Here is a 26,599-nt window from a genome sequence, read left to right as displayed (position 1 = left end):
GTTACGTCTTATTTCCGACAGGTGGCAGCAGAGCAATGATGCTGTGCCCACTAAAATATCAACGAAGAAGACTGCTTAGTGAAATTATTGCATTGCTATTGGTTGAGTCTGAAATTTGAAATGCCGTCATCGGAAAAGGGAAAAGAACGTCAACAGTGAAGCTTTCTGTGAAAAAGCAATGGGTGAGAACTCTGATGCTGACCAGAAAACATTGAAGAGTCAGGCAAGGTCGGCTGAAATTGGGCTACACGAATACAGGTAAAACTTCCAATGATTTATTTTATATAGCTACAGTTAATAAAGGCGGAACGTTTTTGTCAACTCGCGTTGCTTTGAATTAACTTACCGTAACACTCATTAAACATCTTGAGATTGTTCTATTGAAGATAATTGGCTCAGATAAAAGCGTACCTTTCATTTCTTACTTTGGACCACCGATAGAGTCTGTCTGGTCTGGACCAGACAACTTGACACCACCTCCAGCTGGTTAGCTAAATGAAACAACCGAATAAACAACACAAAACAGTGTTGTCATGGCTTCCCGGCAATTTTCAGGATCCATTTTCAAATCTTATTTTGGTTTGAAATGTTCTGCCTTGTGTGAACGTCAACGCTCCTCAGCCAGAACCACCCTCTCAATCAATATACTGCTTGGAACTGCTAAGAACTAGACCGGGGTGTCCAAAGTGCGGCTCGGGGGCCATTGGAGGCCTGTGGCTGTTTTTTGTTATTGCTCCGCAGCACATTGTAAAACTACAATTTAAAGGAAAACTTCACTTTTCCCAATCCTTAATAGACATGAGCACACATTTTTCCTCTTTCCTGTGCATTCTAAAGATATCAAAACAGGTAAAATGTACCTGAAAGCCTCTTGAAGGAAACTCCAAAAACCACCAACAACGCTTCATTACATAATGTGACTGTAAATATTACGTTATTGTGATATAGCATGGATATAAAACCATAAGGCATCGTTGGAGGCGGGCTTGTAGTCGGAATAGCTGTGTGCAGGAATTAGCTGCCCGTTTATCTTTACCACACGGAAAAAAGAACGTGTGTTTTTGTCTCGCACCAGGATTGTGGATGATGGACAAAATATAAAAAAGTGCACTTTCCATTTCATTTATACTTCATGTGTCATTTGTTTTTAACAAGAAAAATAATAAAAAAAACAAAAGCAAAATTGGAAAAATTTGCTGTAATTTTCTGAGAATAAAGTCAATTCAGAAAAAAAGTTGTAATCTAACAAGAAAATGTTTGCACTGCACTGCTGATGGGATGCCATACAACTTCATGTCTTTTATTTCTTATAACTGTCTTGAGTATTTCCAGAATAAGAGCATGACATGAACTTAACACTGGAATGCCAACACTCATCCCAGTCTCATCCTCAGGAAGTTTCAATCCACAAGCAGAAGCCAGGGAACGGCACCCAGAGGTCATTTCCTCGTGCTAGCGATCATCTTGTCATTCATTTCGTTCATTCATGAATTCTCATTGGATGTCGCGCAGGAGGTCAAAAGCCGCTTAGAGACTCCCGGTTAACAAACGAGATGTCTTCACAAAGGGAGGCGGCTCGTCACTCAGAGGTGCTCATCATCATGATTATTACTGTGATTATTATTATCACCACTACCAACACATCTTCTCACCCAGGCCGCAATGGACTTCCAAGCCAAAGCGGCGTCCCGCATCACCGTCACCACGTATGTCACTTTTGTAGACGTCTACAACTCAAAAGTCTACCCTGCCCTGACGAAAATGCATTTTGTCCCCCAGGATGTCACGCTCTGAGACTTCCGCCGCCATCTCCTCCTCCGGCAAAAGCGCCAACGTCACGTTGGTGCCGCAGTACTCCAAGGATGCGCTCGCGTGTGAAGGTTCTGAGTTGTGCTTCGAGGAAGTGCGAGCTCAAAGGTTCTTCCAAAAGATGCAAGAGAAGCTGCAGAACAAGCAGACAGGAATCCGTAAGACATCAAATGACCTTGACGGGATTTAGTCGTTTTTTTTTATTTTTTTTGCTGCCTTCTTTCTTACCTGTGCTTTCTGGCTGACAGGAGAGGAAAAGGTGAGGAATCAGAGCAGACTCGACAGCCTTGAACTTGAAATGAAACCTATCCTGCCATGCAAGGTGATATCACAACTTGGCATGGGTGTTTGTTCCTACTCTTCATTTCATCCTTCATCACTTCCTCCTTTCCTTCACAATATTAACTTCATTAAATGGAATGGTTGTCATCAGCTGCCTGCAGCACACAGGGTGGAAGGTGAGCATCCCGAGCCTGACCTGAAGGACTTTGGGCGTCCTCGTGCCTTTTCTTGCCTGAGCAGCAGACCCCCGCTCAGCCTCGTTCAAAAGTCCAGTGTTCTACCAGAACATTCTCAAAGCTGGAGGTTCCCCACAACGCCCGGCGGCAACACAATCGGCTCAGACGAATTCCGTCATGCATCCGTTTTGGCTGAGCAGAGGAAAAGTTTGCTCAAAGACACTTCTGGGTCCGAAGACAGACGCCCATCGGAATCATTGGAGACGCTGAATGGTAGGTTCGAAACATTTAAGACGATCCATCCAGAAACGGCAAGATATAGCCCGCTATGCTTTTTAAACGATTTCTTGGAAACCTTTAACAGCAAAGCAACTCTATTTTGAAATAAGCGTAAGTCTTAAACAAGTCTTTCAGTTGTGCATCGTTTTTATGTCCTTGTTAGACCCAGTTTGTGCTGCTCTCTGAAGAGAGTAGTTAACAGCATGGTAAGAGATTTTAGTTTAGATTTTTAGATGGATTTTCTAATAATCTATTAGCCTTATAAAATGATGAACTTGGATTATCAGCCATACCAGGAAATTGATGCAGAGGACTGACAGTTGTTGATAGTAGGCCTCTATGCAAAAATGTACATCCTTCTGTGAAAATCATCCAATTCATTTTAATTGTTTGTGAAATGGATAAAAATGTTTGTGAAATGGAAAAAATTGTTTGTGAAATTCACGAAAATGTGTTTTTCTTTGGAAAACAAAGACATTTGCAAGTGATCCCAAACTTTTGAGCGGTAGTGTACATTTTGCACTTTTGGATTTTAAGGAGGTCATAAGCATATTTTCTAAATCCAAGCTGTACCCTGACTACTCTTTTTTTTTTTTTTTTCAAGTTTTGGTTGTGCGTGTGGGCAGGTAAAGGGGCTTATTTGGCATTGAGCAGTCTGATGGCCAGGGGGAAGTAGCTGTCTTTAAACCTGGTTGTTCTACAGCGGATGCTGCAGAGGCTTCTCCCAGACGCCAGGCGAGAAAACAGGGGTGTACTCACTTTGGTAACATCCTGTACATACATAGGAATAAAGGTATATCTAATCTAATCTACATACACATGCAGTAGCTGTTGATTACCGTAATGACCCATACGTATGCTACCGCTCAAAAGTTTGGGATCACTTGCAAATTTCTTTGTTTTGCAAAGAAAAACACATTTTCATGCATTTCACAATTTTTTTTTTCCATTTCACAAACATTTGTATCAATTTCACAAACAATGAAAATTAATCAGATTATTTTCAAAGAAGGATGTACATTTTTGCATAGAGGCCTACTATCAACAACTGTCAGTCCTCTGCGTCAATCTCTTGGTATGGCTGCTAATCCATGTTCATCATTTTATAAGGCTAATAGATTATTAGAAAAGCCAACTAAACTAAAACTAAAATCTCTTACCATGCTGTTAACTACTCCTTTCAGAGAGCAGCACAAACTGGGTCTAACAAGGACAGAAAAACGCTGCACAAATATCTGAGAGTGTGTCGTTTAAGACAAAGACGCCTCACAGGTCGTCACCTGGCAGCTGCACTAAATAGTAGCCATCAAACACCAGTGTCAGTATCAACGGTGAAGCGGCGACTTCAAGATGCTGGACTTCATGGTAGGACTGCCAAGAAAAAGGCGTATCTCAGACTGGCCAAAAAAATTTCCAAGTGATCCCAAACTTTCGAGTGGTCGTGTACATTCTTGCAATTTTTCCCAATGTAAAGTAATTGCAGCAATTCCCCCGCCTTGATATGAAAGTTTAATGTTAGAGCGGCCCGCGCAAGTTTGATCATGTACCCAGAAAAAATGATTACGTTTGATTAATGTTCATGTTAAAGGTTAAATAGCTGTTAATAGTTATCCTCCCTATCCGTGTGGAAGTGGTAAGTTTTTGGCTATTTAAGTTTAAAAGGAAATAACTTGGAGGCTACCGTTTAGGTTGCCAGCTCTCTAGTTTGCGAGTTAGCATGTGTCTCAAGACCCTGCAGTTGCGCAATATGTTGTAAATAAAAAGAGTATAAATGTGACTATAGTCGTGTTTTGTCATGTCTACAGGGCTCTAATAATGCTTTGTTCATTTTAATCTGAAAAAAATAATTTGTCTACCCACCAACTATATGTGGTTTCTTAAGTTTTTATTATTTGCCGTTTTATTATTATTATTATATTTATTTATTACTGATTGGTTTTCTTTATTCTTGATTTGTTTATTTATTTTTCATCTTATTTTGTGTAGAAAAATAAAAAGTAAGATATTTGAGAACAGTGGAATGTTTTATCAGAGCTTTTCTTGTAGAAAATTGGAGCCAAAGCGAAGTTTTTTTTTATTTTTTTGTTTTTAATAAATGCGTTTTTCTTTTTTTTTTTTTGGAAAACCTGATGCGACCCAGTCTCATCCAGACCCGAGCTCCAGTGGCCCCCAAGTAAATTGAGTTTGAGACCCCTGATGTACACTGACTAGACCACGTGTGTGTGTGTGTGTGTGTGTGTGTGTGTGTGTGTGTCAGCATCACAGGAAGGCACCGCCAGCGTTTCCCACATCACTCCCAACAACTCACTGGCTTTGGCGCACGCCACTCCATCATGGGTGCTGCCATCTCCTACTGTCAACACACGCGAGGCTCTGGGTGAGTTCTTCTTTACACCTTCTAGAAAGTTCTGTTACACGGGTGTGACCTCATGACATCTTCATGATCTTTTTGTGTGTGTGTGTGTGTGTGTGATGCAGGTGTCATCATGGACATGTTCCAGGCCCCCACGCTCCTGGAGGACCCTTCCAACAACATCTCAGCTTTCCTCGCTGGCGGGAGGCCGCTGGATGACGGGAATTCAACATATGGTAAAAAGTGAGGTGATCCTGGCCTGCGTCTCCTGGCATTAATGGCGCTCCCTTCCACTCAGTCCCCGCCCTGCTGGCCGACGTGAGCGCCCACCAGCCCTTCACCGTCTACCAGGATGACTGTCACAAAGAAAATGTCACGTAAGAACATTTCATGGAATTAGCACATAGAAGTGCGGGTGTGCCTAATCAAGTGGCTGTTAGTGACAGTCACATGATAAGGTGTTTTGGTCCCCAGGTCCGCCCCGCCCCAAGCCGCACACAAGAGTAAACCAGTCCGAGCCTTGTCTGAGCTGCCACTGTCCGAGTGGAAAAAGACCAGCATGAGTGAGGTGTGTGATGATGATGATGATGATGGGCAGGAAGTGAAAGTGGTGCTGTGTCCCTGCAGGACTGTCCCCAGGACAAGACGCCTGAGGAGACCACCATGTGGGGCGCTCGCGACAATGTGCTCAGCTCTCTGGCGGCGTGTCCCAACAGCACCGCCGACTTCGCCATGCTGGCACACTGCGTGTCCACGCCCTTCACACACAAAGCGCCCGCCAACGTTTTCCAGGACGAAGGTAACAAAGGTCCCGCCCTCTGCCGGGGGCGGCTGGTATGTCCCTAAGGGTCTGATGGACCACTTTGCTCTTGTCGGCAGACAACAAGTGTGATGGCACAGAAGCCAATGAAAATGCTTTCATCAGACGTCAACACAAGCTCAGGTTAGCCACGCCCAACCGGCCCGCTCGTCACTTCCTGTTCAAAGCCTGCTGACTCGTGTGACTCCTCCCACAGCCCCATCATGGAGCAGAGTCCGTCTGACGACAAGCCGCCCGACGCCGCATCCAATGTGGCCTCAGCAGCGTCACACTGCACCATCATGGGGGAGCCGCTCTCCGCCGCCGGCGCCGACTGCCACCTGACTGCATCCACCTCCACCATGATGCCCCCGCCGCCCACCGTGCTCTCCTTCAGGGAGCAGACGCTCGGCCCCTGTGACTCATCAGCCCCCAGGACCAGTGGACTTCACTGGGGCGTGGCCTCTGACCCGGCGCCGCCTGCAGACTGCACCTCTCTCAGGGGTCCGTTTAGCATCCCGAACAACTTAGAACACAGCAGGCAAAAAGCCGGGGACCTTCCCGCTGCGTCCGACTGGCCGCCCACCCCCACAGCCCAGCCCAACCTGGACGCTTTCCCCAGTCCACGTAGGGGTCTGGATGTCTGCATGAGTCCAGAACCTCCATGTGACGTGCCCATGAGCCCGACGCCGCTCGCCTCGCACGATGAGCCTATGGCGAGCCCGGAAAAAGACCCCGTTCCCGGGGCGAGCCTCACCGGGCTGCTTTCGAATCCGTGGAGCAGCGACCTCATCTCTGAACTCCTGTCACGTATGAACCCGCCTCTCAGCTCGCACTCGCGATACGTCAGCTGGCGGCACAGCCTCCCCAACATCACGCCCAAGATGAGCATCAGCGTGGGTAAACGCAGCCAGTCTTATTCGGAATGTTCTGAACTCCCGTTTCAATGACAGTGTCTAGTTGCAGTGCGGAAGAATACATAATGATCCATAATGAGGTCCTGAAATGACACTAAGCGTGGATGCTAACTGTGCCCTCTGACAGGAAACTGGTCTCTGCGAGTGGACCGCGTCCTGGGCAAAGGAGCGTTCGCCACGGTTTATCAGGCCACCAACCCCGAGAGCTCAGAGCAGATGGTGCTGAAGGTAAGAAGGCGTGGGTAACGCGCGGCATCTTTGCTATCGCCCGCTTGCTGATCTTTGCCGCCCACAGGTGCAGAAGCCGTCCAATCCCTGGGAGTTTTACATCAACACTCAGCTGGACGCTCGCCTGCCGCCGCACACGCGTCGCCTGTACGGCCGTGTCCATTCTGCTCACCTTTTCACCAACGGCAGCATCCTGATGGCTGACCTGCATCACTACGGCACCCTGCTGGTACATCGCCACACGGGTCCCCCGCCCTCTTTTTTTTGTTTTGGGGCGGCCTCCCCTTCTCACCTCTTGTGTGACCCCTTCAGAACGCCATCAACGTGTACAAGCAACTCGGCGAGAAGGTCATGCCTCAGCCGCTCGTCATCTACTTCACCTTGTGCATCTTGCGTATGGTGGAAGAACTGCACACCGTCCGCATCATCCATGCCGACATCAAACCCGACAACTTCATGCTCTCACACGAGTACGTATGCTAGCACGCTGTGGAAACACACACACACACACGTCACACCAGGGGAACGCCAAATCAACTGATGCAGAGGGCCGTTCAATGACCATCAGACTTTTAAGAAGGAAAAAGACCAAAGGGGGCTGCACAGCGGTCGAGTGGTTAGCGCGGCGACCCGAGTTCAATCCCACCCTTGGCCATCTCTGTGTGGAGTTTGCATGTTCTTCCCGTGCATGCGTGGGTTTTCTCCGGGTACTCCGGTTTCCTCCCACATTCCAAAAACATGCTAGGTTAATTAGCGACTCCAAATTGTCCATAGGTATGGATGTGAGTGTGAATGGTTGTTTGTCTATATGTGCCCTGTGATTGGCTGGCCACCAGTCCAGGGTGTACCCCGCCTCTCGCCCGAAGACAGCTGGGATAGGCTCCAGCACCCCCGCGACCCTCGTGAGGATAAGCGGTAGAAAATAAATGAATGAACAAGTGGTAAGGTGACTATAGGGGTGTTATTTAATGGCTAAATGGCTCTAATAATTATGAATGTGAGTGTGAATGGTTGTTTGTCTATATGTGCCCTGTGATTGGATGGCCACCAGTCCAGGGTGTACCCCGCCTGTCGCCCGAAGACGACTGGGATAGGCTCCAGCACCCCCTGTGACCCTCGTGAGGATAAGCGGTAGAAAATGAATGAATGAAGACGTCCAAGTCTGCTTCTACGCCACAAAATTGCAGGAAAGAACCAAACATGGAACACTGAAAGGTGTAAGAACCTTTTGTTCACTGATGAGAGAAAATGGAACCATGACAGTCCTGATGGCTTCCAACATTACTGGCATGACAAGGAGATCCCACCTGAGATGGGGGCACCATCATAATCCTTCACTGTAAACCTGTACACGGTTGTTTTTGCTCAGGTTCTTGGAGAACAAGTTTGCTTGTGACAACTTGGAGCAGGGTCTGGTCCTCATCGACTTGGGTCAAAGTATCGACATGGACCTTTTCCCAGAAGGAACGGCTTTCACCGCCAAGTGTCTGACATCAGGATTCCAATGCACTGAGATGCTCCACGGGAAACCCTGGAACTACCAGGTGATCACATGACTATTTGGTGCATGGTCACATCGTGGTGTCATCCTCTCTAACGTGTTTGTGTTTCCAGACGGACTATTTTGGGATTGCGGGCACGGTGCACTGCATGCTGTTTGGGACGTACATGCAAGTGGTGAACGACGGCGGCGTGTGGAGGACCACCGCCGTGTTTCGAAGGTACTTCCTGTGCGCGTCGCACATTTATTAGCGCTGCCTCTCGATCCATCCCACAAACGTGAGCGCTCTTTCCTCCCAGGAACCCTCACAGCGACATGTGGCTGGACTTGTTCCACGCGCTGCTCAACATCCCCCAGTGCGGCCCGTTGGCGAGTCTGAGCGCCCTCCGCCACCGCCTGGAGTCCGTCCTGCAGGACAACTACAGCAGCAAGATGGCGTCACTAAAGAGCCGCCTGGTGGTTCTCCTGCTGGAGAGCATCAAGGCCGCTCGCAGATGACACCTCCCCACCCCATCCGCACACGGCCGGCCTCCCGTGTTACGCCCCCTAGTGACTTTTTAGCGGAGTTGATGAGTAGGTGTTATGATCTTCTGGTGTTGGACGGAGAAAACAATAAAGACAAACAAGCAATAGCATTTGGTGTCTTCAGTCTGACCTGCAGGTGGCACCTCAGACACGCGCACGTGGGCGTGTCCAGACAGGCCACATTCTTTCCTTTCCACACCTTTTGTGATGCCTTCATGTGCACTGGTTATTGTTGGTATTCCACACTTGCTGGTGCTTGTGGAAAGGCTGTGTCTGCCTCTGCAAAGACGATCATCTCCGTTTGGCGGCAACACTTTCATCCGCTGTGTTGCAAACTGCAACGTGTGGGGGGAGGAATAAGTGTCAACCGGAAAACACAGCATTCCCAGTGGTACTTGAATGCAGCACAGAGCAAGCGCTCCAAACAAGTCATGGACGCTGGTTTGTCTGACCAACTTGTGACAGCTGCCTGCAAGGATGCAGACCCCGCCACCAAGGTCTCACTTCTCTGGACCACATTTTAGGCTGACCTGTTCGCTTCTGATGGGGCGTTCAGGGCCCCCCTGTAGTAGTTTAACACTACTTGTGTGCAGGACTACATGATGCAGCAGACCATGCTGAGGGTCAAGGATCCCGCTCGCTCCCTGGACTTCTACACCCGCGTCCTGGGCCTGACGTGAGACCAAAGAACTTTAGTGCTGCTACGGAGACAGCGCTCCCAACACTGTGTGTGTGTGTGTGTGTCAGACTGCTGCAGAAGATCGACTTCCCCTCCGTGCGCTTCAGCTTGTACTTCCTGGGCTACGAGGACAAAGCCGAGATTCCAGATGATATCAGGGAGAGGACGGCATGGACGTTTTCCCGCCGAGGGACCTTGGAGTTGACGCAGTAAGGCATCCTTGTCATCTAATGCTATCTTTGCCGTAAAAGAGGTTGCACGTGCCGGACCGCAATCAGGTGACCAGAAGGTTTTAAAAAATCCATCCATTTTCATTAGGGTTGCATCATGAGCAGTTGTTGAATGGATAGCATTCCTGGCATGAACAAAAAGGGATTTATAGAAATATTTAACCATTTTACTGTCCTAAATGCAGGGGCACGGCCAGCTATTCTGAACGCCTACACATTGCCACCCCCTTCCCCTTTTAAATTTTTAATAATTATCTTTTTTTTTGTCCTATAACTTTTTCTGGCGCCCCTGCCTAAATGTGCTCTTTTTTGTAATAGTCGCCCGTATGTATGACAACAAATAACGTTTCACTTTGTTCATCTTTTCATAGAAGACAAAACAAATTTGTGTGTGTGTGTGTGTGTGTGTGTGTGTCAGTAACTGGGGTTCTGAAAAGGATGCAAGCTCGTCTTATCACAACGGCAACAGCGACCCCATCGGCTACGGTGAGAATTGCAGCTGCTCGTCAGAATGCAACTTTCTGTCACGTGACGTCGTCCTCGCGTGTGTTGCTTCCAAAAGGTCACATTGGCATCGCGGTGCCTGACGTTCACGTCGCTTGCCAATACTTTGAATCCCAAGGAGTGACCTTCATCAAAAAACCGGACTCAGGTGAGGACTAGTCTATCTGGACACAACGTGGGCGTCCAGGTAGACATGAAGTGTTTTTCTTGTAGGGAAGAGGAAGGGGCTGGCCTTCATTCGGGATCCTGATGGCTACTGGATCGAGATCTTAAATCCCCACAAGATGGCGCCCTTGATGTCACCTTAGCCAGAAGACACGGTTGTTGACATGTACGATAATTTGTAGACGATAACATAAAGGAATCGTAATACTTATTCTTATTATATTTGAACTATATTAACTATATGGTTAATATATAATATATTAACTATATTTGAACTTGAATAAACAAATGTGTTAAGCACAAACGTCATTTGGATTTTCTACAAACAGTTAGCGTAGTTGGGGGCGGAGCTTATGTAACGAATGCCTCGCGTGCTCGGCTCTCCTTTAGTGGAAAGTAGTGATGGGTGACACCAATCATTTCCTTTACGTTACGATAAAATACTCAAATTTCAAATTCACCAAGTGTTCTTTTCTGACCCCCCCCAAAAAACCCGGAAGGTTCTGGTAGAACTTACAGTGTCTGCTCCTCAACCAGCCAAGCCACGATAGCATATGCTAACATAACATGGATGCATTCTGTCCTGTGATTGGCTGCTGACCGGTCCAGCGTGTACCCCCACCCCCCTCTGGTGACCCTAATGAGGACAAACATGGGGTGCTATAGGGTTAAATATGGTGGGGTCCGTCGGTGGCCTTGCGCTGGTCTTAACTCCTCGGCTCTGGTGCTTGGCCTCCCCATGACTTGGAGCTATGGCTCTCCCTCACGGGGGTGAGCTGCCCGGCGGGTGTCGGCCGGCGCGGTGGAGCGCCTCACCACTCGCCTGCTCGCCCCCTCCGCTTGCTCATGTGCGGGCCTCCTCCCCTCGCCCGCTCCTTTGTCTGCCACACTGCCGTAGCCCCGATGCCATGGTCGAGGGGAGTCTGGGGGTGCTATGCCTTGGCGGTCCGTACCTCCCTGGGCTCGGGGCCTGGTTGTGGGTCTGGGACCCCTGGGTCCCCCGCCCTGTGATGCCCCGGACGCCCCACCCGGGGACGTCCACAGAGTGTGCTTGCGTGTGTGCGTATTGAGTGATTATTTTATGTATTTATTGTTTTAAATACTTAGATAAATAATGATTAGTTTTATTATAATTATATATATATATGTGTATGTGGCCATATAGATATACGGGGGGGGGGGGGGGGGGGGGGGGGCTCTGCGGGGGTCTGGCGCAGGGCGTTCCATCTCTACCGCCCGGTCCTCCGTGGGGCAGTGTGCCCGGGCCTCTTCTGTCCTGCCCGGGGCGGTCCTATGTTGGTGGTCAGGCCTGGGGTTACCTGGGGCGGGCCGGGTTCTGCTTCCTGGGGGTGTGTGGGGGGCGGCGTCTCCGGCCGTGGACGGGCTCCCTTCCGGTTGGCGGGGGCGCCCCTGTGCCCACAGGTGTGTGGCCTTCGATGCCCTTCTGCCCTAGTGGGGTATGGTCTCCCGCTGGTCTCAGGGGTGCGGCTCTCCTCCGGCCTGCTGGCGCCCTGTTGCCGGTTGGGATTGCTCCTCCATGGCCTCTTGCTGGTCTCTTCGGGGAGTTGCTTTGGGGGCGGGTCTTGGGGAGTCGGCCCTGGCTTTGCCCACACCCACGGGGCCGTAGGATCTCTGGCGGTGGGGGCTTGACCTGGCTGCGCGGGGCGGGGTTTGCTGGGTGGTAGAAGGCAGTCTCTCTCCTTTTGTCATTCTCAGTGACAATTACACATTCACACACTCGCATTCACATACACAACACACCTCCATATGGGCACTCACAGCACATGGGTGCTTCTCTACACAATCTACCATCTTATCCCTGATGTTTATATGCTATTAGTATGCTATTATTACAGTAATAATGATGTCAAGCAGTGAGATTTTAATTACTGTAACTGTATGGCTGTAATTGTGTTTACTATCATGGGTCATGTCTTCATTGTTACTATTGCTACTGGTAAGTTGGACTGTTTCATTTCACTGATATCATCTCCATTGTGACCCTTAGCCATCATTGACATTTAACTGTTCTGTTTGTCACTGTTGTTGTTATGGGAATTCTTGTTGCTGCTGTATTGTCTCTCCCTCTACTGCCCCCCCCCCCCCCCCCCCCACCCCACCTTTCTCTTCTTCTTTTCTGTTCTTCTTCTTGCTCCGGTCCGGTCGCTCCAAATGGCATAACAAAAACATCAAATAACGGCAAATAAAATTTCATGGTACAGGGAAGTTGTAGGCAATACCTTTCCTGACACAGAGCAAATCTGTTTAGCATGTAAGGGCATTAGATCAACAATACTATCTGCCCCAATGGCTGGACGGGACAAAAAAAAAATATATATACACTTTTAAAACACTTCTACATTTTACTTGTACTTTCTTTATCACGGCTGTCCCTTTTTCCAAAAATTACTATTTTGTTTTGTTTGTTTTTCTTTTTTTCTCTTCATATTTTGAAATTAGCCTTGGAAAAGTGCTGCTGTTTTTAAAATGTTGTCGCATAGTTATGCTGGAGCCTATCCCAGCTGACTATGTGCGAGAGTCAATGGCAGGGCACATACCTATGGACATTGAACATGCATGTACATTTGGAGCAAGTACAATAGATAGCAGCTACTTTCAGAATGCTGCGGAAGGGACCTTTTATGACCTTTGACCCCTTGAAGGCAGTGGCAGTCGCCATCAAGTCTTTTTGTGTGATTGATCAAGTCTATACCTGCCCAAATAGCACTGGAACGTAACAACATGCTGCAATATAATCATGTCAATCTTTACTACGCCGCACGGAGGAGGAAGTGGAGGCGTGGCCAGGCTGGCAGCTGACAGTTGATCCGAGCCCTCAGCTTATAAATAGAGGTGGTGTGGCAGGCTGGACAACTCGGACGCCATGAAGATGAGCCGTAGATCAACGTCTCCTTTGAGAACGAAGACAAGCGCAGTGTGACCCTCAGGTGAGACGCCATCTTCTGCGCCGGTACCGTGCACGAGTGTCTTGTTGTGTGGCACCACTCATGTACCATATCAAACACCTGTAGTGATACTGATCATGAACGTGAGGCTTCACTTCTTTTTACGCTTATATGACAAGTTCAAACAAGAGACGGGAATCACATTTAAGCCTATTCTTAGTGAAAGGTGTTTACTTCTTTTTACACTTGCATGACAGTGTTATATTGTTGTTGGTCTGTGATCTCTATGGCAACCGTGGGTTGAGTTGTGGGCAACAGCTGATGGCCGACCGATGAGACAGCATGACATCACGCTGCTAATTCAGCTCAGGCGTCGGGGGTCGTCTTCTTGTTTGCTGTCAGGAAGGCTGTTGCCATGGCAGCAAACAAGTGTTTGTGTTCATGTCAGGCAGAGCAGCTGAAGGGGCAAACCCGCAAAACCACGAATCAGAGAAGACCTGGTTTTGTGGGCATGTTGTCATGCATTGGAGGCTGACAGTGGACACTCGGTAGCAAAAATGGCGTCACGGCTTGGATCCAACTTGATGAGGGCGGGGCAACGAAGCAGGTGGTCACCATCGGCAATTAACATCATTCATAAACGCTGCTTCCACACCAGATTGGTGTGTGATGCACCGGCTTGGTTTAGACCCCGATGCAGACACGAGAATCATCAAATGTTGTTCAACACACTTTATTTGGAAAGCCATACACAATGACAATATATCAATAATAATAATATGGTCCGTAATTAGAGGTTATCACATGGTGCCAGTGCCAGTATCAGCCCTCTACCTGATACTGACACTTGGGGGCATGATACCTGGCCTGATACCAGACAAACCATGTGATGATCTTATTATCACATACTATTCAATCATTCATTTATTTTCTACCGCTTTTCCTCACGAGGGTCGCGGGAGTGCTGGAGCCTATCCCAGCTGTCTTCGGGCGAGAGGCAGGGTACACCCTGGACTGGTGGCCAGCCAATCACAGGGCACATATATATAGACAAACAACCATTCACACTCACATTCATACCTATGGACAATTTGGAGTCGCCAATTCACGTACTATTTAATATTTACTATTATGCTAATATTTACTATACTTTTTACTATTGACTATTTAAACGCTGACATGTTGACAGAGCACAGACGGCAGCAAAACAAACGCTGTGTCTTCACGCTCGTGCGCTGTTCTCTGATTGGTTGTTTCACGGGCACGATACCAGAGCAGCGCTACAGGGGCTGATACTGGACATGGTTAAACTCTATATTTTATCAGTATCACTGCCCTGGGCTTTGACACAGTATCATTTGGGCCTTTTCCCGTATCATTCATGGGCGGTTTCTAGGGTACAGGGCCAATTAATACTGTAGTATGTGATAATATGGTGTCCATCAGTCACCTGACCACGTGGCCTGCAAACAGCAGAGGACAGGAATGACCAGACAGAGACAAGGAAGGGACCAAAGTTAGACTTTGTTGGGATACAAACCATCCACGTAACTCGGTATGGAAGTCCAGCTGGGGTGGGAGCTTGCATGAAGACAAAAACATGCTAAAGATGCTAACAGGAGCTTCCTCATATTATACAGTGTTACAGTGGATGCTTACCTGAACATGTTCTCAGCTGGGAGGACTTTTTTACTGCGTCGTCACCAAACAGGAAAGCTGAAGCTGCTGGAACAGAGTATCTGATGTTCCAATCATGTTCTTCGCTAGTAAAAATAAAATACATGTCCGTCAGGCTTCCAGTGGGACATCAAATAGTTCCAGGATAACAGTGACATTGTGGCTTCTTGTTTCCCGCCTCCCAATGTAACCCCCCACGTGGAGGAGCTATTAATAACAAGGTCGCCGCCTGGATTCTCTGAGGCTGAGTCATCAGCTACTTTCATCCAGAACATCAGCAGGCCTCCGCAGGACATGATGTCATCATTGTTTGTCATCTGGAAGCGAGTTCCACACGTCTTCTGTCTTCATTGAGCTGTCATGATTGTTTGCTAGGCGTCTTTGTCCCCCACCCCCCAGGCCAGGCACACCAGGCCAACATGCGAGCCAGGAAGTGCACCATGGAAAGCCAAGATGACGGACAGGGGAAGCCAAAATCGAAGTGCTTGAAGAAGCAAGAGGAAAACGTGGCAGAGCCTTCCAAGGGGAAGGTCAAACCCCAGCGAGAGGAGAAGGAGAAAAAGACGGCAAAATTGAACTTGTCCAAGAATGATTTGCTCCAGCTTCTGGGGATCATGGAGGGGGAGGTCCAGGTGTGGCTTTCTTTGCTTATTGATGACGTACTGTGTATACCGTATATACCGTATATACCGTACATAGGGATCACGTACTGTACATACCAGGGCTGTCAAAGGTAGCCTTGACGGCCTCAGTGTCACAACAATCTGAATACTTTTTTAAACGCGAGCCTTCTCTCAGCTGATGTTTGCTAAAATTTGGGTTACGAGCTGTGAGTTGCTAGGAACGTCAATCTCTTTGTGAAAGACCATTCCATTGGAATCGTTTTGTTCCTTTACATTATGGACCCGTAAAAAACAAGCTGCAGGCTGCAAAATAAATATTCATTCATTCATTCATTTTCTACCGCTTTTCCTCACAAGGGTTGCGGGGGTGCTGGAGCCTATCCCAGCTGTCTTGGGGCGAGAGGCGGGGTACACCCTGGACTGGTGGCCAGCCAATCACAGGGCACATATAGACAAACAACCATTCACACTCACATTCATACCTATGGACAATTTGGAGTCCCTGGAGAAAACCCACGCATGCACGGGGAGAACATGCACACAAAGATGGCCGAGGGTGGAAAGATAAATAAAAAAATGAAATAAAATAATGATCCCAATTCTGTGGTAAAGTGGTAAGGCACTTGCAAAAAATCAAGTCAACAGAATAAATAAATAAATGAACAGATGCAGGCTGCATGGCGGTCGAGTGGTTAGCGCGCAGACCTCACAGCTAGGACACCTGAGTTCAATCCCACCCTCGGCCGTGGGTTTTCTCCGGGTACTCCGGTTTCCTCCCACATTCCAAAAACATGCTAGGTTAATTGGCCACTCCAAATTGTTCATAGGTATGAATGTGAGTGTGAATGGTTGTTTGTCTATATGTGCCCTGTGATTGGCTGGCCACCAGTCCAGCTGGGATAGGCTCCAGCGACCCTCGTGAGGATAAGCGGTAGAAAATGAATGAATGAATGAACAGAAGCAAACTAGGAATGTCCGATATTGTCCAACATCATCCACTTCATCTCCTGTCGTGGAACAACCTCATCGTGGTGATTTTGTTTTAGACGTTCACCGTCCTCATGAGGTTGTTGTCGCCACTTAGCTGTTGCTAAAGAGTCCTTGCTTGTTGTGTAAAAATGGTAAAAACCAACAAAAATGTTGACTGACAACAACGAGGCCGTACCGCCGCTGCTATAAGCTAAGAAGTAGGCTAACGTCGGTGCTATTTGCACTAGCAACGCAACGCCGAGGGGCCTTTTTAAAATCGCTTTTCATCATAACAATATCTACCAATATTGCTATTATTTATGCCAATATCAGCATCACTAAAGCAATCTAGTCTCATTCTGATTGCTGTATTAAAAACTTGAAAATGATTGAAGTACTTATTACAGATAAGAACTTTTTCTATATGAGATTAATTATGAGTTAACTGTGGACCAAATGCAATAAATCACAAAGCAATATTTTAACCGATGTGAGCATAGACTAGCCGGCCGATATGGAAAGCTTTCAAGACGAGGTTTCGTGTGGTCAGGCCCGAGAGGACATCATCAGCCTGCTGAGGTTGGAGAAAAGCCCAACGGAGAAGTTGGAATCTCATTACGGCTCAGCCCTTCCCACCGGAGCGCTGCAGGCCCTGCAGAGGGATGGCGTGCTCACCCAGGATGGTGGCTGTACGGACGACGTGTACGAGAAGCCCATGGCCGAGGTGAAGACCAAAGCTTTTCCTTTCCGAAGATAGCGGTTAGCATCATTGTGTATTTGGTGCAGACGGTGATGGCGTGTAGGAACCCGGCGCAGTGAGATCTTCCCGTTCAGCTTCCCAGTTTTTCCACAATGCGTGTCTGTCCTCAGCTGGAGCGTCTGGACCACAAGCAGAAAGAGACGTACCGCCGCATGCTGGAGCAGCTGCTGCTGGCCGAGAAATGTCACCGCCGCACCGTCATGGAGCTCGACAGCGAGAAGCGCAAACACGCCGATTTCATGAACAAAAGCGACGACTTCACCAACCTGCTGGAGCAGGAGAGGGAGAGGTGAGCGCTGAGAAGGCATCAGGCGTGTTCCTTGTCCCAAACCTTCTTCTCGCATGCGTTTCCAGGCTAAAAAAGCTGTTGGAGCAGGAGAAGACCTTCCAGGCTCGTAAGGACAACGAGCACAGCCGACGATTGGAGAAGATCAGAGCAGAGCTGGTCAAGCTCAAGTCCTTGGCTCTCATGTTGGTGGACGAGCGGCAGCTGCACTTGGAGCAGCTGGAGCTGCAGAGCCAAAAGGTCCAGGAGCTTACTCAGAAGTCACAGGAGAAAGAGCAGCGGTTAGCGGAGGTCGCCGATGCTGCCAAGTCAGACAGCCAAAAGGTCCTCAAGCTTGAGGCTGAACTGGAGCACAAGGTGGCCACTTCCAAACTAGAGCACGAGGAGATGACCACCAAACTATCCAACCAAGAGTCCCAAAGCCGACAACTGCGACTGAAGTTAGCTGGACTTGCGGCCAAGATGGAGGAGCTGGAGGAGAGCAACAAGCTGCTGCAGAAATCCGAGGAGGAGCTGCAGGAGCTGAGGGAGAAGATCAGCAAAGGTGAGTTTCCAGCCATGAGTGCTGAGCTGGAAACTCTCCGGAAGAAGGTGCTGGAAATGGAAGGCAAAGATGAGGAGATAACCAATATGGAGACCCAGTGCAAGGAGCTTCGGAAGAGGCTCCAGGATGAGGTGAACGTCAGCAAGGAGCTGAAGCTGGAGGTGGACAAGCTGCACAAGAGAATGGCCGATCTGGAGAAGCTTGAGGCTGCTTTCAGCAGGAGCCAGACGGAATGTTCTTTGCTCCACACAAACCTGGAGAAGGATAAACGTGCTGTGACGGACCTGGCTGGCGAGCTGGAAAGGATCAAGACTCGGCTCAAAGAAGTGGACTCCCTGGAGGCCAAGTTGGAGAGGACGGAGGTGATACTCAAAGACGATCTCATGAAGCTCAAGTCCTTCACCGTCATTCTGGCGGATGAGAGGAAAAACATGGCCGACAAACTGAAATGCGAAGAGCAGAAAAGCCAAGATTTAAGCGGGAAGTTGAAGGCGGAGGAAAGTAAAGTCATGGAGGTCACGGAGAAGCTGATCGAAGAGAGCAAAAAACTTCTCAAAGTCAAATCTGAGATGGAGCTGAAAGTCACAACTGTGACGGAGGAGAAGGACAAACTCAAAGGGAAACTGTCAAGCGAGGAGGAGAGCTGCCGGCAGCTGAGCAGGAAGCTGTGTGAGATGAAAGCAACGATGGAGAAATTGGAGGAGATGGAGAGGACGAGGACAAATAAACAAGCGGATGACGACATCAGAATCAAAGAGCTCATGCTGGAAACTGAAAGCCTCAGGAGCCGCCTCAAGCAGCTGGAGGTTGTCCAGGGGGATTTGATGAAGACGGAGGATGAATACGACTTGCTGGAGAAGAAGTTCAGGACGGAGCAGGACAGAGCCAACTCTCTCTCCAAACTTGTAGAAGAAACCAAAAGTCAGTTGGCCAGGAGCAAAGCTGTGGAGAAAGGCGAGATCACAGGTCCGGAGGCCCAGCTGAGGATGCGCTGCAAGATGGAAGAAGCCAAGAGCAGAGATCTGGAGTTAGACATTCAAGCCTTGAAGGAGAAGATCCACGAACTGATGACCAAGGAGGACCAGCTCTCCCAGCTCAAGGTGGATTATTCCGTCCTCCAGCAAAGGTTTGTGGAGGAGCAGGAGAGGAGGAAGAGTATCGGTCACGAGGCGGCCAACCTCAGCCAGGAACTGGAAGCCACCAGGAGATACAGCCGCGCCCTGAGGCCTGGAATGAACGGAAGGAGGATGGTGGACGCGGCGTTGACGTCCACAGCCGTGCAGACTGACGTGTTGGCCGGTGAGTCCGCCGACGACGACGACACAGCGGCGGGATTCATCCGCAAGTCGGTCCTAGAGGAGAAACACCTCATGAGCAATCTCAGGCAGCGGGGTCTCCAACAGTCCAAAGTCCCAGAACGCCACCCGCCGGTGTCGGCGGAATCCGAGGCCGGGAGGTCCTGGATGCCATGGATGAAGCGCACGCCTCTTCTCTCATCCCAAACGTCAGGCCAGCCGCTTCACATCCGGGTGACCCCCGACACTACGAACAGCAGCGCCACCCTGGAGATCAGCAGCCCGCGAGCTGAGGACTTCTTCTCCAGCACCACCATCATCCCCACCCTGGGCCATCAAAAACCTCGCATCACCATTGTCCCGAAGGCCACGGGGGTGACTGGGAAAAGCATGTCCGACCGAGCCATGTCCCCGGTTACCATAACAACCATCTCTCGAGCCAAAAGTCCCAGCAAGAGCCACTCTCAGGATTGCCAGCCTGCCGTGTCCATCATCACCGTCAGCACCAGCCCGGTAACGCAAGCGCGTGCTTCGCCGGAGCGTCCCGGAACGGGCGCGAGCTGCACCGTGATCCAGGACTCTGGTGCCGCATCGCTTCGAAATTACAAGAACAACATCGTGACAACGGAGGACAACAAGATTCACATCCACCTGAGACCCTCAGACCAGATCCCCGCCGGGACGGTCCTCCGTCCCCCTCGCCAACCCTCGGGCGGGAGCAAAATGACCAGCAGCTTAACCATCACGCCCGCTACCTCGGCGCCGTGCAGGCCCACGCAATCTGCGGTGAGAGCCGACTCTTTCATTTTTCCATCATTTACATCAGGGGTCTCAAACTCAATTTACCTGGGGGCCACTGGAGCTAGGGTCTGGGCAAGGCTGGGCCGCATCAGGTCCCCCCCCCCCCCCCCCAAAAAAAAACGCATTTATTAAAAACAGAAAAATATACAAACTTTTTCAGTGCTTTGGTTCCGATTTTCTACAATAAAACTCTGATAAAACATTCCACTGTTCTCAAATATATTAATTTTCTCTTAATTTTTATTTTGCTGCACTAAATAAGATGAAAAATAAATAAACAAATCAAGAATAAAGAAAATCAATCAGTAATAAATAAATATAATAATACTAATAAAACGGCAAATAATAAAAACTTAAGAAACCACATATAGTTGGTGGGTAGACAAATTATTTTTTTCAGATTAAAATGAACAAAGCATTATTAGAGCCCTGTAGACATGACAAAACACGACTATAGTCACATTTATACTCTTTTTATTTACAACATATTGCGCAACTGCAGGGTCTTGAGACACATGCTAACTCGCAAACTAGAGAGCTAGCGACCTAACGCTAGCCTTCAAGTTATTTCCTTTAAACTTAAATAGCCAAAAACTTACCACTTCCACACGGATAGGGAGGATAACTATTAACAGTTATTTAACCTTTAACATGAACATTAATCAAACGTAATCCTTTTTTCTGGGTACATGATACCATACAGCATCCATATCAAGCTTGCGCGGGCCGCACGAACATTAAACTTTCATATCAAGGCGGGGGCCTCAAACTAGTGTCCTGCGGGCCACATTTGGCCCGCGGGCTGCGTGTTTGAGACCCCTGATTTACATTGTAGTCCGAATCCATTGGTAATGTTCTACAAAACATGCCATGCACCACTCTATCTGTCAATCCATCATCAACCGTCAGTCATGCTAGATCAGCTCATGTGTGAAATACATACGTCAAATACGATAAAACGTATTGTGCAGTATCGACTTCCACTAAACGGGTTTTCATCTTCCAGCCCGGTTGGGAGGCTCTGGGCGTATCCACGGCGACAAGGTTAGAGTCACGTGAGGGCCAGCTGCTGAAAATCGAACTGAGGAAGTCCTCGGCGCCAGGAGGTGAGAGCTGAGGCAGCAGGCGTTGCCATGGCGTTCTCATGAGGCCTGATCTGGGATCTGGTCTGCTGATCGTTTGGCCACGTTGGAGTCCATGTTGTTTTCTATGCTGGATATCTGGCGCCTGCCAATAAATACATACGTTTTTCATTTCTGTGTATTGAATATTTGAGAGCATCCAAATAAAATATATATTCAAGTTTGTGTCACGTATGTGAAACAATATATTACAGTAATCAGACTTTTATTTGGGTCGACGCCTCCGTTGCACGTCAGAGTGACGTCACCGCTCGCCGGTTATTCGTAAATATATACTTTGTTGTTCGATCCCGGTGTGACGCCATTCACTTACACAAAATGATTGTGAAAATGACTTGTTCCCCGTGGGACATATTTGTAAGGGACACTGACGACAACAAGGAAGTTAAATCTCGCCACAGGAGCCAATATAATGTCTCGCTTCACTGCAAATGCCGACGGCGGGCAAGTATCTGTGTTCAATCCCCGACAGGCAGATACGGAGAAGAAGTCACACAAGTCGTCATTTCGACAGCAGAAACTACCCGCATGGAAGCCCGTTCTCACGACCGGAGCCGTATGCCTGGCCCTCTTCATCATTGGACTCCTCTTCATCCCCATCGGCATCGCCCTGTCGGCGACGTCCGCCAATATTAAGGAAGTTAAGGTAGACACATGCGCATTTAGTATGCATGCTATTGCAGTTCTACTCCCATACAGGGCACTAGTGTGTAGAGCGACTCCTTTGACTCGACTCACTTTCGACTCTTTCACCTACCAAACGGCTCCTCATATTTTCATTCATTCATTCATTTTCTACCGCTTTTTCCTCACGAGGGTCGCGGGGGTGCTGGAGCCTATCCCAGCTGTCTTCGGGCGTGAGGCGGGGTACACCCTGGACTGCCAGCCAATCACAGGGCACATATAGACAAACAACCATTCACACTCACATTCATACCTATGGACAATTTGGAGTCACCAATTAACCTAGCATGTTTTTGGAATGTGGGAGGAAACCGGAGTACCCGGAGAAAACCCACGCATGCACGGAGAGAACATGCAAACTCCACACAGAGATGGCCGAGGGTGGAATTGAACCCTGGTCTCCTAGCTGTGAGGTCTGCGCGCTAACCACTAGACCACCGTGCCTCATATTTTGTATTGCTTAAATTGATCGATCACCCCTAAAATGTATATGATTTATAGTCTTTATATTATAAAATTTTTTTGGAAGATTTGATTGTTCTATAGGCTTGGCGGACGTGGACACTATGTGACGTTTGACTGTTGTTGCAGATTGACTACACGGGTATGGACAAATCCAGCTCCTGCTTCAGCTGCTGGAAAAGCTCCAGCTGGAACAACACGTGCAAGTGCACCGTCCCCTTCTTCCTGGATCGGTCTTTTGATGTACGACAACGCGTCCTATTGGCTACTTTTGTCCTCATGTGACCTCTTGTTGTGTTGTCCCTCTTAGAGCACCGTCTTCATGTACTACGGCCTGTCCAACTTCTACCAGAACCACCGCCGTTTCGTCAGTTCTCGCCACGACAGCCAGCTGAACGGCAACATGGAGTCCTTGATGGTAGACTGGGAGTGTAAGTTTGTCTGTCAGACTGTCATGTCATCACTTCCTGTCTTCCCAGGAACCGAGCAAGGACTGTGAGCCGTACGCTTTCCGAGACAACAAACCCATCGCACCTTGTGGAGCCATAGCCAACAGCATGTTCAACGGTGAGACCTTTAAGGAACGCCGTATTTGAGAGCGCCTTCAAAAGCATTTCCTCCACTGGCAGACACTCTGGATCTGTTTCGCAATGTGCCCACTGTTGGCGACGTCCGAATCCCTCTGACGGGTAAGGGCATCGCCTGGTGGACGGATAAGCACCTGAAGTTCAAGAACCCAGGAGGCCAGGACCAAAACCTCACAACCGTCTTCCAAGGTATCCTCAGCATTTGGAGCAACATGAGCTCTGCAAAGCTGCTGACGTTTGACCACACCAGGGACCAGCCGCCCGCTCAATTGGCGCCGGCCCGTCAGCGAGCTAGACCAGGACCCCGAAAACAACGGATTCATCAACGAGGACTTCATCGTCTGGATGCGCAACGCCGCCCTGCCGACCTTCCGCAAGCTTTACCGCATCATCCACAAAACCAAGAAGATGCCGACTCTTGCACGAGGAAACTACACGCTGCACGTGGTTTACAGTATCCTTCACCGCGTCCTTCACCCGACCTCTAACCAAATTTCATCCGTGCCTCAACCACTTCAATCAGATTATCCAGTTCGGAGCTTCCAGGGCAGGAAATGGGTGATCTTGAGCACCTCCTCCTGGATGGGAGGCAAGAACCCATTTCTGGGCGTCGCCTACCTGGTGGTGGGCTCTGTTAGCTTTTTCCTGTGGGTGGTCCTGCTGGTTCTTCACCACCAAAACAACAACCTATGAGGAATGGAACGCCCAGATGGTTCTTCAAAAATCTCCTGTCAGACAAAAGGAGAAAGTTGAAATATTTGGATACTAATAATAGGCTTACAGATAATATAACTGTTTTTCCAGTTTTTCTCTGGAAAAACTTTTTCGCAACATATTCACGTACATGTGTTGCTTTGCAAAATATCACAGTGGTTCTTGCATCCTTTTGGTGTAATATGCTAGATACTGTATACTGTACAGTCATTATGCTAGCTCGTTAGTAACCTGGCGTGACTTACATAAGTAGCTAGCTGCTAGCCCGTTAGTAACCTGGCATGACTTACATAAGTAGCTAGCTGCTAGCCTGTTAGTAACCTGGCGTGACTTACATAAGTAGCTAGCTGCTAGCCCGTTAGTAACCTGGCGTGACTTACATAAGTAGCTAGCTGCTAGCCCATTAGTAACCTGGCATTACTTCCATAAATAGCTAGCTGCTAGCCCGTTAATAACCTGGTGTGACTTACATAAGTAGCTAGCTGCTAGCCCATTAGTAACCTGGCATTACTTCCATAAATAGCGAGCTGCTAGCCCGTTAATAACCTGGCGTGACTTACATAAGTAGCTAGCTGCTACCCCATTAGTAACCTGGCATTACTTCAATAAGTAGCCAGCTGCTAGCCCGTTAGTAACCTGGCATTACTTCAATAAGTAGCCAGCTGCTAGCCCGTTAGTAGCCTGGCGTGACTTACATAAGTAGCTAGCTGCTAGCCCATTAGTAACCTGGCATTACTTCCATAAATAGCGAGCTGCTAGCCTGTTAATAACCTGGCGTGACTTACATAAGTAGCTAGCTGCTACCCCGTTAGTAACCTGGCATTACTTCAATAAGTAGCCAGCTGCTAGCCCGTTAGTAGCCTGGCGTGACTTACATAAGTAGCTAGCAGCTAGCCCATTAGTAACCTGACATGACTTCCATAAGTAGCTAGCTGCTAGCCCGTTAGAACCTGGCGTGACTTACATAAGTAGCTAGCTGCTACCCCGTTAGTAACCTGTCATGACTTGCATAAGTAGCTAGCAGATAGCCCGTTAGTAACCTGTCATGACTTACATAAGTAGCTAGCAGCTAGCCCGTTAGTAACCTGGCATGACTTACATAAGTAGCTAGCTGCTACCCCGTTAGTAACCTGTCATGACTTGCATAAGTAGCTAGCAGATAGCCCGTTAGTAACCTGGCATGACTTACATAAGTAGCTAGCAGCTACCCCGTTAGTAACCTGGCATTACTTCCATAAGTAGCTATGCTAGATACTGTATATTGTACGGTCATTATGTAAGGCGGTCACCAGCCTTACATAGCTAGCTGCTAGCTTGTTAGTAACCTGGCGTGACTTACATAAGTAGCTAGCTGCTAGCCCGTTAGTAACCTGGCATGACTTACATAAGTAGCTAGCTGCTAGCCCGTTAGTAACCTGGCGTGACTTACATAAGTAGCTAGCTGCTAGCCCGTTAGTAACCTGGCGTGACTTACATAAGTAGCTAGCTGCTAGCCCGTTAGTAACCTGGCGTGACTTACATAAGTAGCTAGCAGCTAGCCCATTAGTAACCTGGCGTGACTTACATAAGTAGCTAGCTGCTACCCCGTTAGTAACCTGGCGTGACTTGCATAAGTAGCTAGCTGCTAGCCCGTTAGTAACCTGTCATGACTTACATCAGTAGCTAGCAGCTAGCCCGTTAGTAACCTAGCATGACTTCTGGAAGGTTCTGGTTACAATTTGTCCAGCGAATGTTTGTGAACAAAGTTCAGAGTCCACACGTTGGTCCAGCGTTGCGTACAGAGCGAGTCCACCGACCTCCGCAGTCAAGCGATGGCGTGTGTGTGGTTCAGAGCGGCCCTGCTGCTGTGCGTCGTAGTTGGGCTTCGTGCTCAATTGATGATGGGCGGCCAGTACTGGACTGACCCAGAACAACAGCTCCTCCTCCAGAATCTGGCAGTTCGCGTGGATAAGCTGGAGAGGGATGCCGCAGAAGCAAGTAAGTCAGAACGACAAGAGGTCTTAACGAGTAGACTTGACCTGCGACCTTTCATCCCGCAGCCAAAACGCATGTGGCCTTCTCGGCGGCGCTGGTCAGCACCACAGACTGGACCCACGTAGGACCCTTCAACACAGACACCACGCTGGTTTTCAAGAGGGTGGTGACCAACGTGGGTAATGGCTATGACGTCAACACAGGTACCACATCTAGCATAGCATTTCTCTACATCCACTGTAAGCTAGCACAGTGACAATGACCCCCCCTCCGTTCCCCCCAGGCATCTTCACAGCCCCAGTCAAGGGCATCTACTTCATCATCTTCACCGCCAGCGTGGGAAACTCTGGCGCGATGAACGCAGCGGTGCTGAAAAACGGCGTCAACATGTTCGCTGTCTACGACACCAGGGGAACGCACGGCAGCGCCACCAACGGCATGACGCTGGAATTGGAGGCGGGAGACAAGCTGTGGGTCACCTTGTGGGTCAACAAGAGTACCTTTGACCAGAGCAGACTCAGCACTTTCAGCGGCTTCCTCATCGAGCCCCTGTAAACCCCATCGGGTCACATGACCTACACTTTGGACAGGAAGCAATAAAACACTTGCAGCACGACAATGTGTGTGTGTGTGATGATTTGATGATAGGCCACACCCATTTTATTTGTGTCGCTATGTTGATAAGTGACTTCAATAAAGGTGACTCTTATTTTAAAGAAAAAGACAGG

The 26,599-nt window shown here is 48.7% G+C and overlaps 5 protein-coding genes and 1 long non-coding RNA gene across 14 annotated transcripts; 5 read left to right on the top strand and 1 right to left on the bottom strand.

Annotated features, from left to right (window-relative positions):
* The first annotated feature begins 66 nt into the window (after positions 1–66).
* On the top strand, positions 67–8,976 carry bub1 (BUB1 mitotic checkpoint serine/threonine kinase). 4 transcript variants are annotated; one of them, XM_058076076.1, is made up of 20 exons: positions 67–258; positions 1,395–1,438; positions 1,513–1,589; positions 1,657–1,706; positions 1,780–1,967; positions 2,058–2,131; positions 2,243–2,540; positions 4,804–4,923; positions 5,025–5,135; positions 5,198–5,276; positions 5,374–5,467; positions 5,527–5,698; positions 5,779–5,842; positions 5,916–6,598; positions 6,743–6,843; positions 6,911–7,072; positions 7,156–7,313; positions 8,213–8,387; positions 8,458–8,564; positions 8,644–8,976. In XM_058076076.1, the coding sequence occupies exons 1-20, from the start codon at positions 179–181 to the stop codon at positions 8,840–8,842; spliced, it is 3,036 nt and encodes a 1,011-aa protein (XP_057932059.1). In that variant the 5' UTR covers positions 67–178; the 3' UTR covers positions 8,843–8,976. The 4 variants fall into 4 exon arrangements, with proteins under 4 accessions (XP_057932059.1, XP_057932052.1, XP_057932068.1 ...); XM_058076069.1 differs by having other exon boundaries at positions 1,383–1,438; XM_058076085.1 differs by having other exon boundaries at positions 128–258; positions 1,333–1,438.
* Positions 8,977–9,282: 306 nt separating this feature from the next.
* Positions 9,283–11,514, top strand: LOC131135136 (lactoylglutathione lyase-like). Its single transcript, XM_058081071.1, has 6 exons — positions 9,283–9,366; positions 9,463–9,545; positions 9,617–9,757; positions 10,197–10,264; positions 10,341–10,430; positions 10,496–11,514. The coding sequence occupies exons 1-6, from the start codon at positions 9,301–9,303 to the stop codon at positions 10,588–10,590; spliced, it is 543 nt and encodes a 180-aa protein (XP_057937054.1). The 5' UTR covers positions 9,283–9,300; the 3' UTR covers positions 10,591–11,514.
* A 1,108-nt stretch (positions 11,515–12,622) lies between these two features.
* LOC131135107 (filamin-A-interacting protein 1) lies at positions 12,623–21,600 on the top strand. Of its 3 annotated transcripts, none has more exons than XM_058080991.1 (6): positions 12,623–13,395; positions 15,430–15,662; positions 17,173–17,346; positions 17,493–17,671; positions 17,737–20,293; positions 21,315–21,600. In XM_058080991.1, the coding sequence occupies exons 2-6, from the start codon at positions 15,450–15,452 to the stop codon at positions 21,423–21,425; spliced, it is 3,234 nt and encodes a 1,077-aa protein (XP_057936974.1). In that variant the 5' UTR covers positions 12,623–13,395; positions 15,430–15,449; the 3' UTR covers positions 21,426–21,600. The 3 variants fall into 3 exon arrangements, with proteins under 3 accessions (XP_057936974.1, XP_057936985.1, XP_057936994.1); XM_058081002.1 differs by having other exon boundaries at positions 15,406–15,662; XM_058081011.1 differs by lacking the exons at positions 15,430–15,662; positions 17,173–17,346 and having other exon boundaries at positions 12,624–13,395.
* On the bottom strand, positions 20,729–26,161 carry LOC131135146 (uncharacterized). Of its 2 annotated transcripts, none has more exons than XR_009131547.1 (3): positions 24,028–26,161; positions 23,802–23,911; positions 20,729–21,535 (listed from the first exon to the last, which is right to left on the bottom strand). It is a non-coding gene; the product is annotated as an uncharacterized LOC131135146 (long non-coding RNA). The 2 variants fall into 2 exon arrangements; XR_009131541.1 differs by having other exon boundaries at positions 25,552–26,152.
* LOC131135114 (cell cycle control protein 50A-like) lies at positions 21,692–25,681 on the top strand. 3 transcript variants are annotated; one of them, XM_058081045.1, is made up of 7 exons: positions 21,698–22,096; positions 22,726–22,839; positions 22,907–23,014; positions 23,076–23,163; positions 23,226–23,372; positions 23,434–23,637; positions 23,707–25,678. In XM_058081045.1, the coding sequence occupies exons 1-7, from the start codon at positions 21,863–21,865 to the stop codon at positions 23,874–23,876; spliced, it is 1,065 nt and encodes a 354-aa protein (XP_057937028.1). In that variant the 5' UTR covers positions 21,698–21,862; the 3' UTR covers positions 23,877–25,678. The 3 variants fall into 3 exon arrangements, with proteins under 3 accessions (XP_057937010.1, XP_057937019.1, XP_057937028.1); XM_058081027.1 differs by having other exon boundaries at positions 21,692–22,096; positions 23,434–25,681; XM_058081036.1 differs by having other exon boundaries at positions 21,695–22,096; positions 23,226–23,637; positions 23,707–25,680.
* LOC131135128 (complement C1q tumor necrosis factor-related protein 3-like) lies at positions 25,683–26,490 on the top strand. The gene is made up of 3 exons (XM_058081057.1): positions 25,683–25,874; positions 25,937–26,074; positions 26,155–26,490. The coding sequence occupies exons 1-3, from the start codon at positions 25,709–25,711 to the stop codon at positions 26,424–26,426; spliced, it is 576 nt and encodes a 191-aa protein (XP_057937040.1). The 5' UTR covers positions 25,683–25,708; the 3' UTR covers positions 26,427–26,490.
* Positions 26,491–26,599: the final 109 nt, after the last annotated feature.

Source organism: Doryrhamphus excisus, chromosome 1 (genome assembly GCF_030265055.1).
Source record: "Doryrhamphus excisus isolate RoL2022-K1 chromosome 1, RoL_Dexc_1.0, whole genome shotgun sequence".
Classification (NCBI taxonomy): Eukaryota; Metazoa; Chordata; class Actinopteri; order Syngnathiformes; family Syngnathidae; genus Doryrhamphus; species Doryrhamphus excisus.
This window is presented reverse-complemented; position numbering and strand designations above follow the sequence as displayed.

Excerpts from the sequence above, each read along its gene's own strand:
- LOC131135107 (XM_058080991.1), top strand. The coding sequence starts at position 15,450 with ATGCGAGCCAGGAAGTGCACCATGGAAAGCCAAGATGACGGACAGGGG. Across the intron at positions 17,672-17,736 it reads CTGGAGCAGGAGAGGGAGAG|GCTAAAAAAGCTGTTGGAGC; the intron begins GTGAGCGCTGAG and ends ATGCGTTTCCAG. Across the intron at positions 20,294-21,314 it reads GCAGGCCCACGCAATCTGCG|CCCGGTTGGGAGGCTCTGGG; the intron begins GTGAGAGCCGAC and ends TTCATCTTCCAG.
- LOC131135114 (XM_058081027.1), top strand. The coding sequence starts at position 21,863 with ATGTCTCGCTTCACTGCAAATGCCGACGGCGGGCAAGTATCTGTGTTC. Across the intron at positions 22,840-22,906 it reads TCCTGGATCGGTCTTTTGAT|AGCACCGTCTTCATGTACTA; the intron begins GTACGACAACGC and ends TGTCCCTCTTAG. Across the intron at positions 23,164-23,225 it reads AGCCAACAGCATGTTCAACG|ACACTCTGGATCTGTTTCGC; the intron begins GTGAGACCTTTA and ends CTCCACTGGCAG.
- LOC131135136 (XM_058081071.1), top strand. The coding sequence starts at position 9,301 with ATGGACGCTGGTTTGTCTGACCAACTTGTGACAGCTGCCTGCAAGGAT. Across the intron at positions 9,546-9,616 it reads ACCCGCGTCCTGGGCCTGAC|ACTGCTGCAGAAGATCGACT; the intron begins GTGAGACCAAAG and ends TGTGTGTGTCAG. Across the intron at positions 10,431-10,495 it reads CATCAAAAAACCGGACTCAG|GGAAGAGGAAGGGGCTGGCC; the intron begins GTGAGGACTAGT and ends TTTTTCTTGTAG.
- bub1 (XM_058076069.1), top strand. The coding sequence starts at position 179 with ATGGGTGAGAACTCTGATGCTGACCAGAAAACATTGAAGAGTCAGGCA. Across the intron at positions 7,073-7,155 it reads ATCACTACGGCACCCTGCTG|AACGCCATCAACGTGTACAA; the intron begins GTACATCGCCAC and ends TGACCCCTTCAG. Across the intron at positions 7,314-8,212 it reads AACTTCATGCTCTCACACGA|GTTCTTGGAGAACAAGTTTG; the intron begins GTACGTATGCTA and ends GTTTTTGCTCAG.
- LOC131135128 (XM_058081057.1), top strand. The coding sequence starts at position 25,709 with ATGGCGTGTGTGTGGTTCAGAGCGGCCCTGCTGCTGTGCGTCGTAGTT. Across the intron at positions 25,875-25,936 it reads GAGGGATGCCGCAGAAGCAA|CCAAAACGCATGTGGCCTTC; the intron begins GTAAGTCAGAAC and ends TTCATCCCGCAG. Across the intron at positions 26,075-26,154 it reads TGGCTATGACGTCAACACAG|GCATCTTCACAGCCCCAGTC; the intron begins GTACCACATCTA and ends CGTTCCCCCCAG.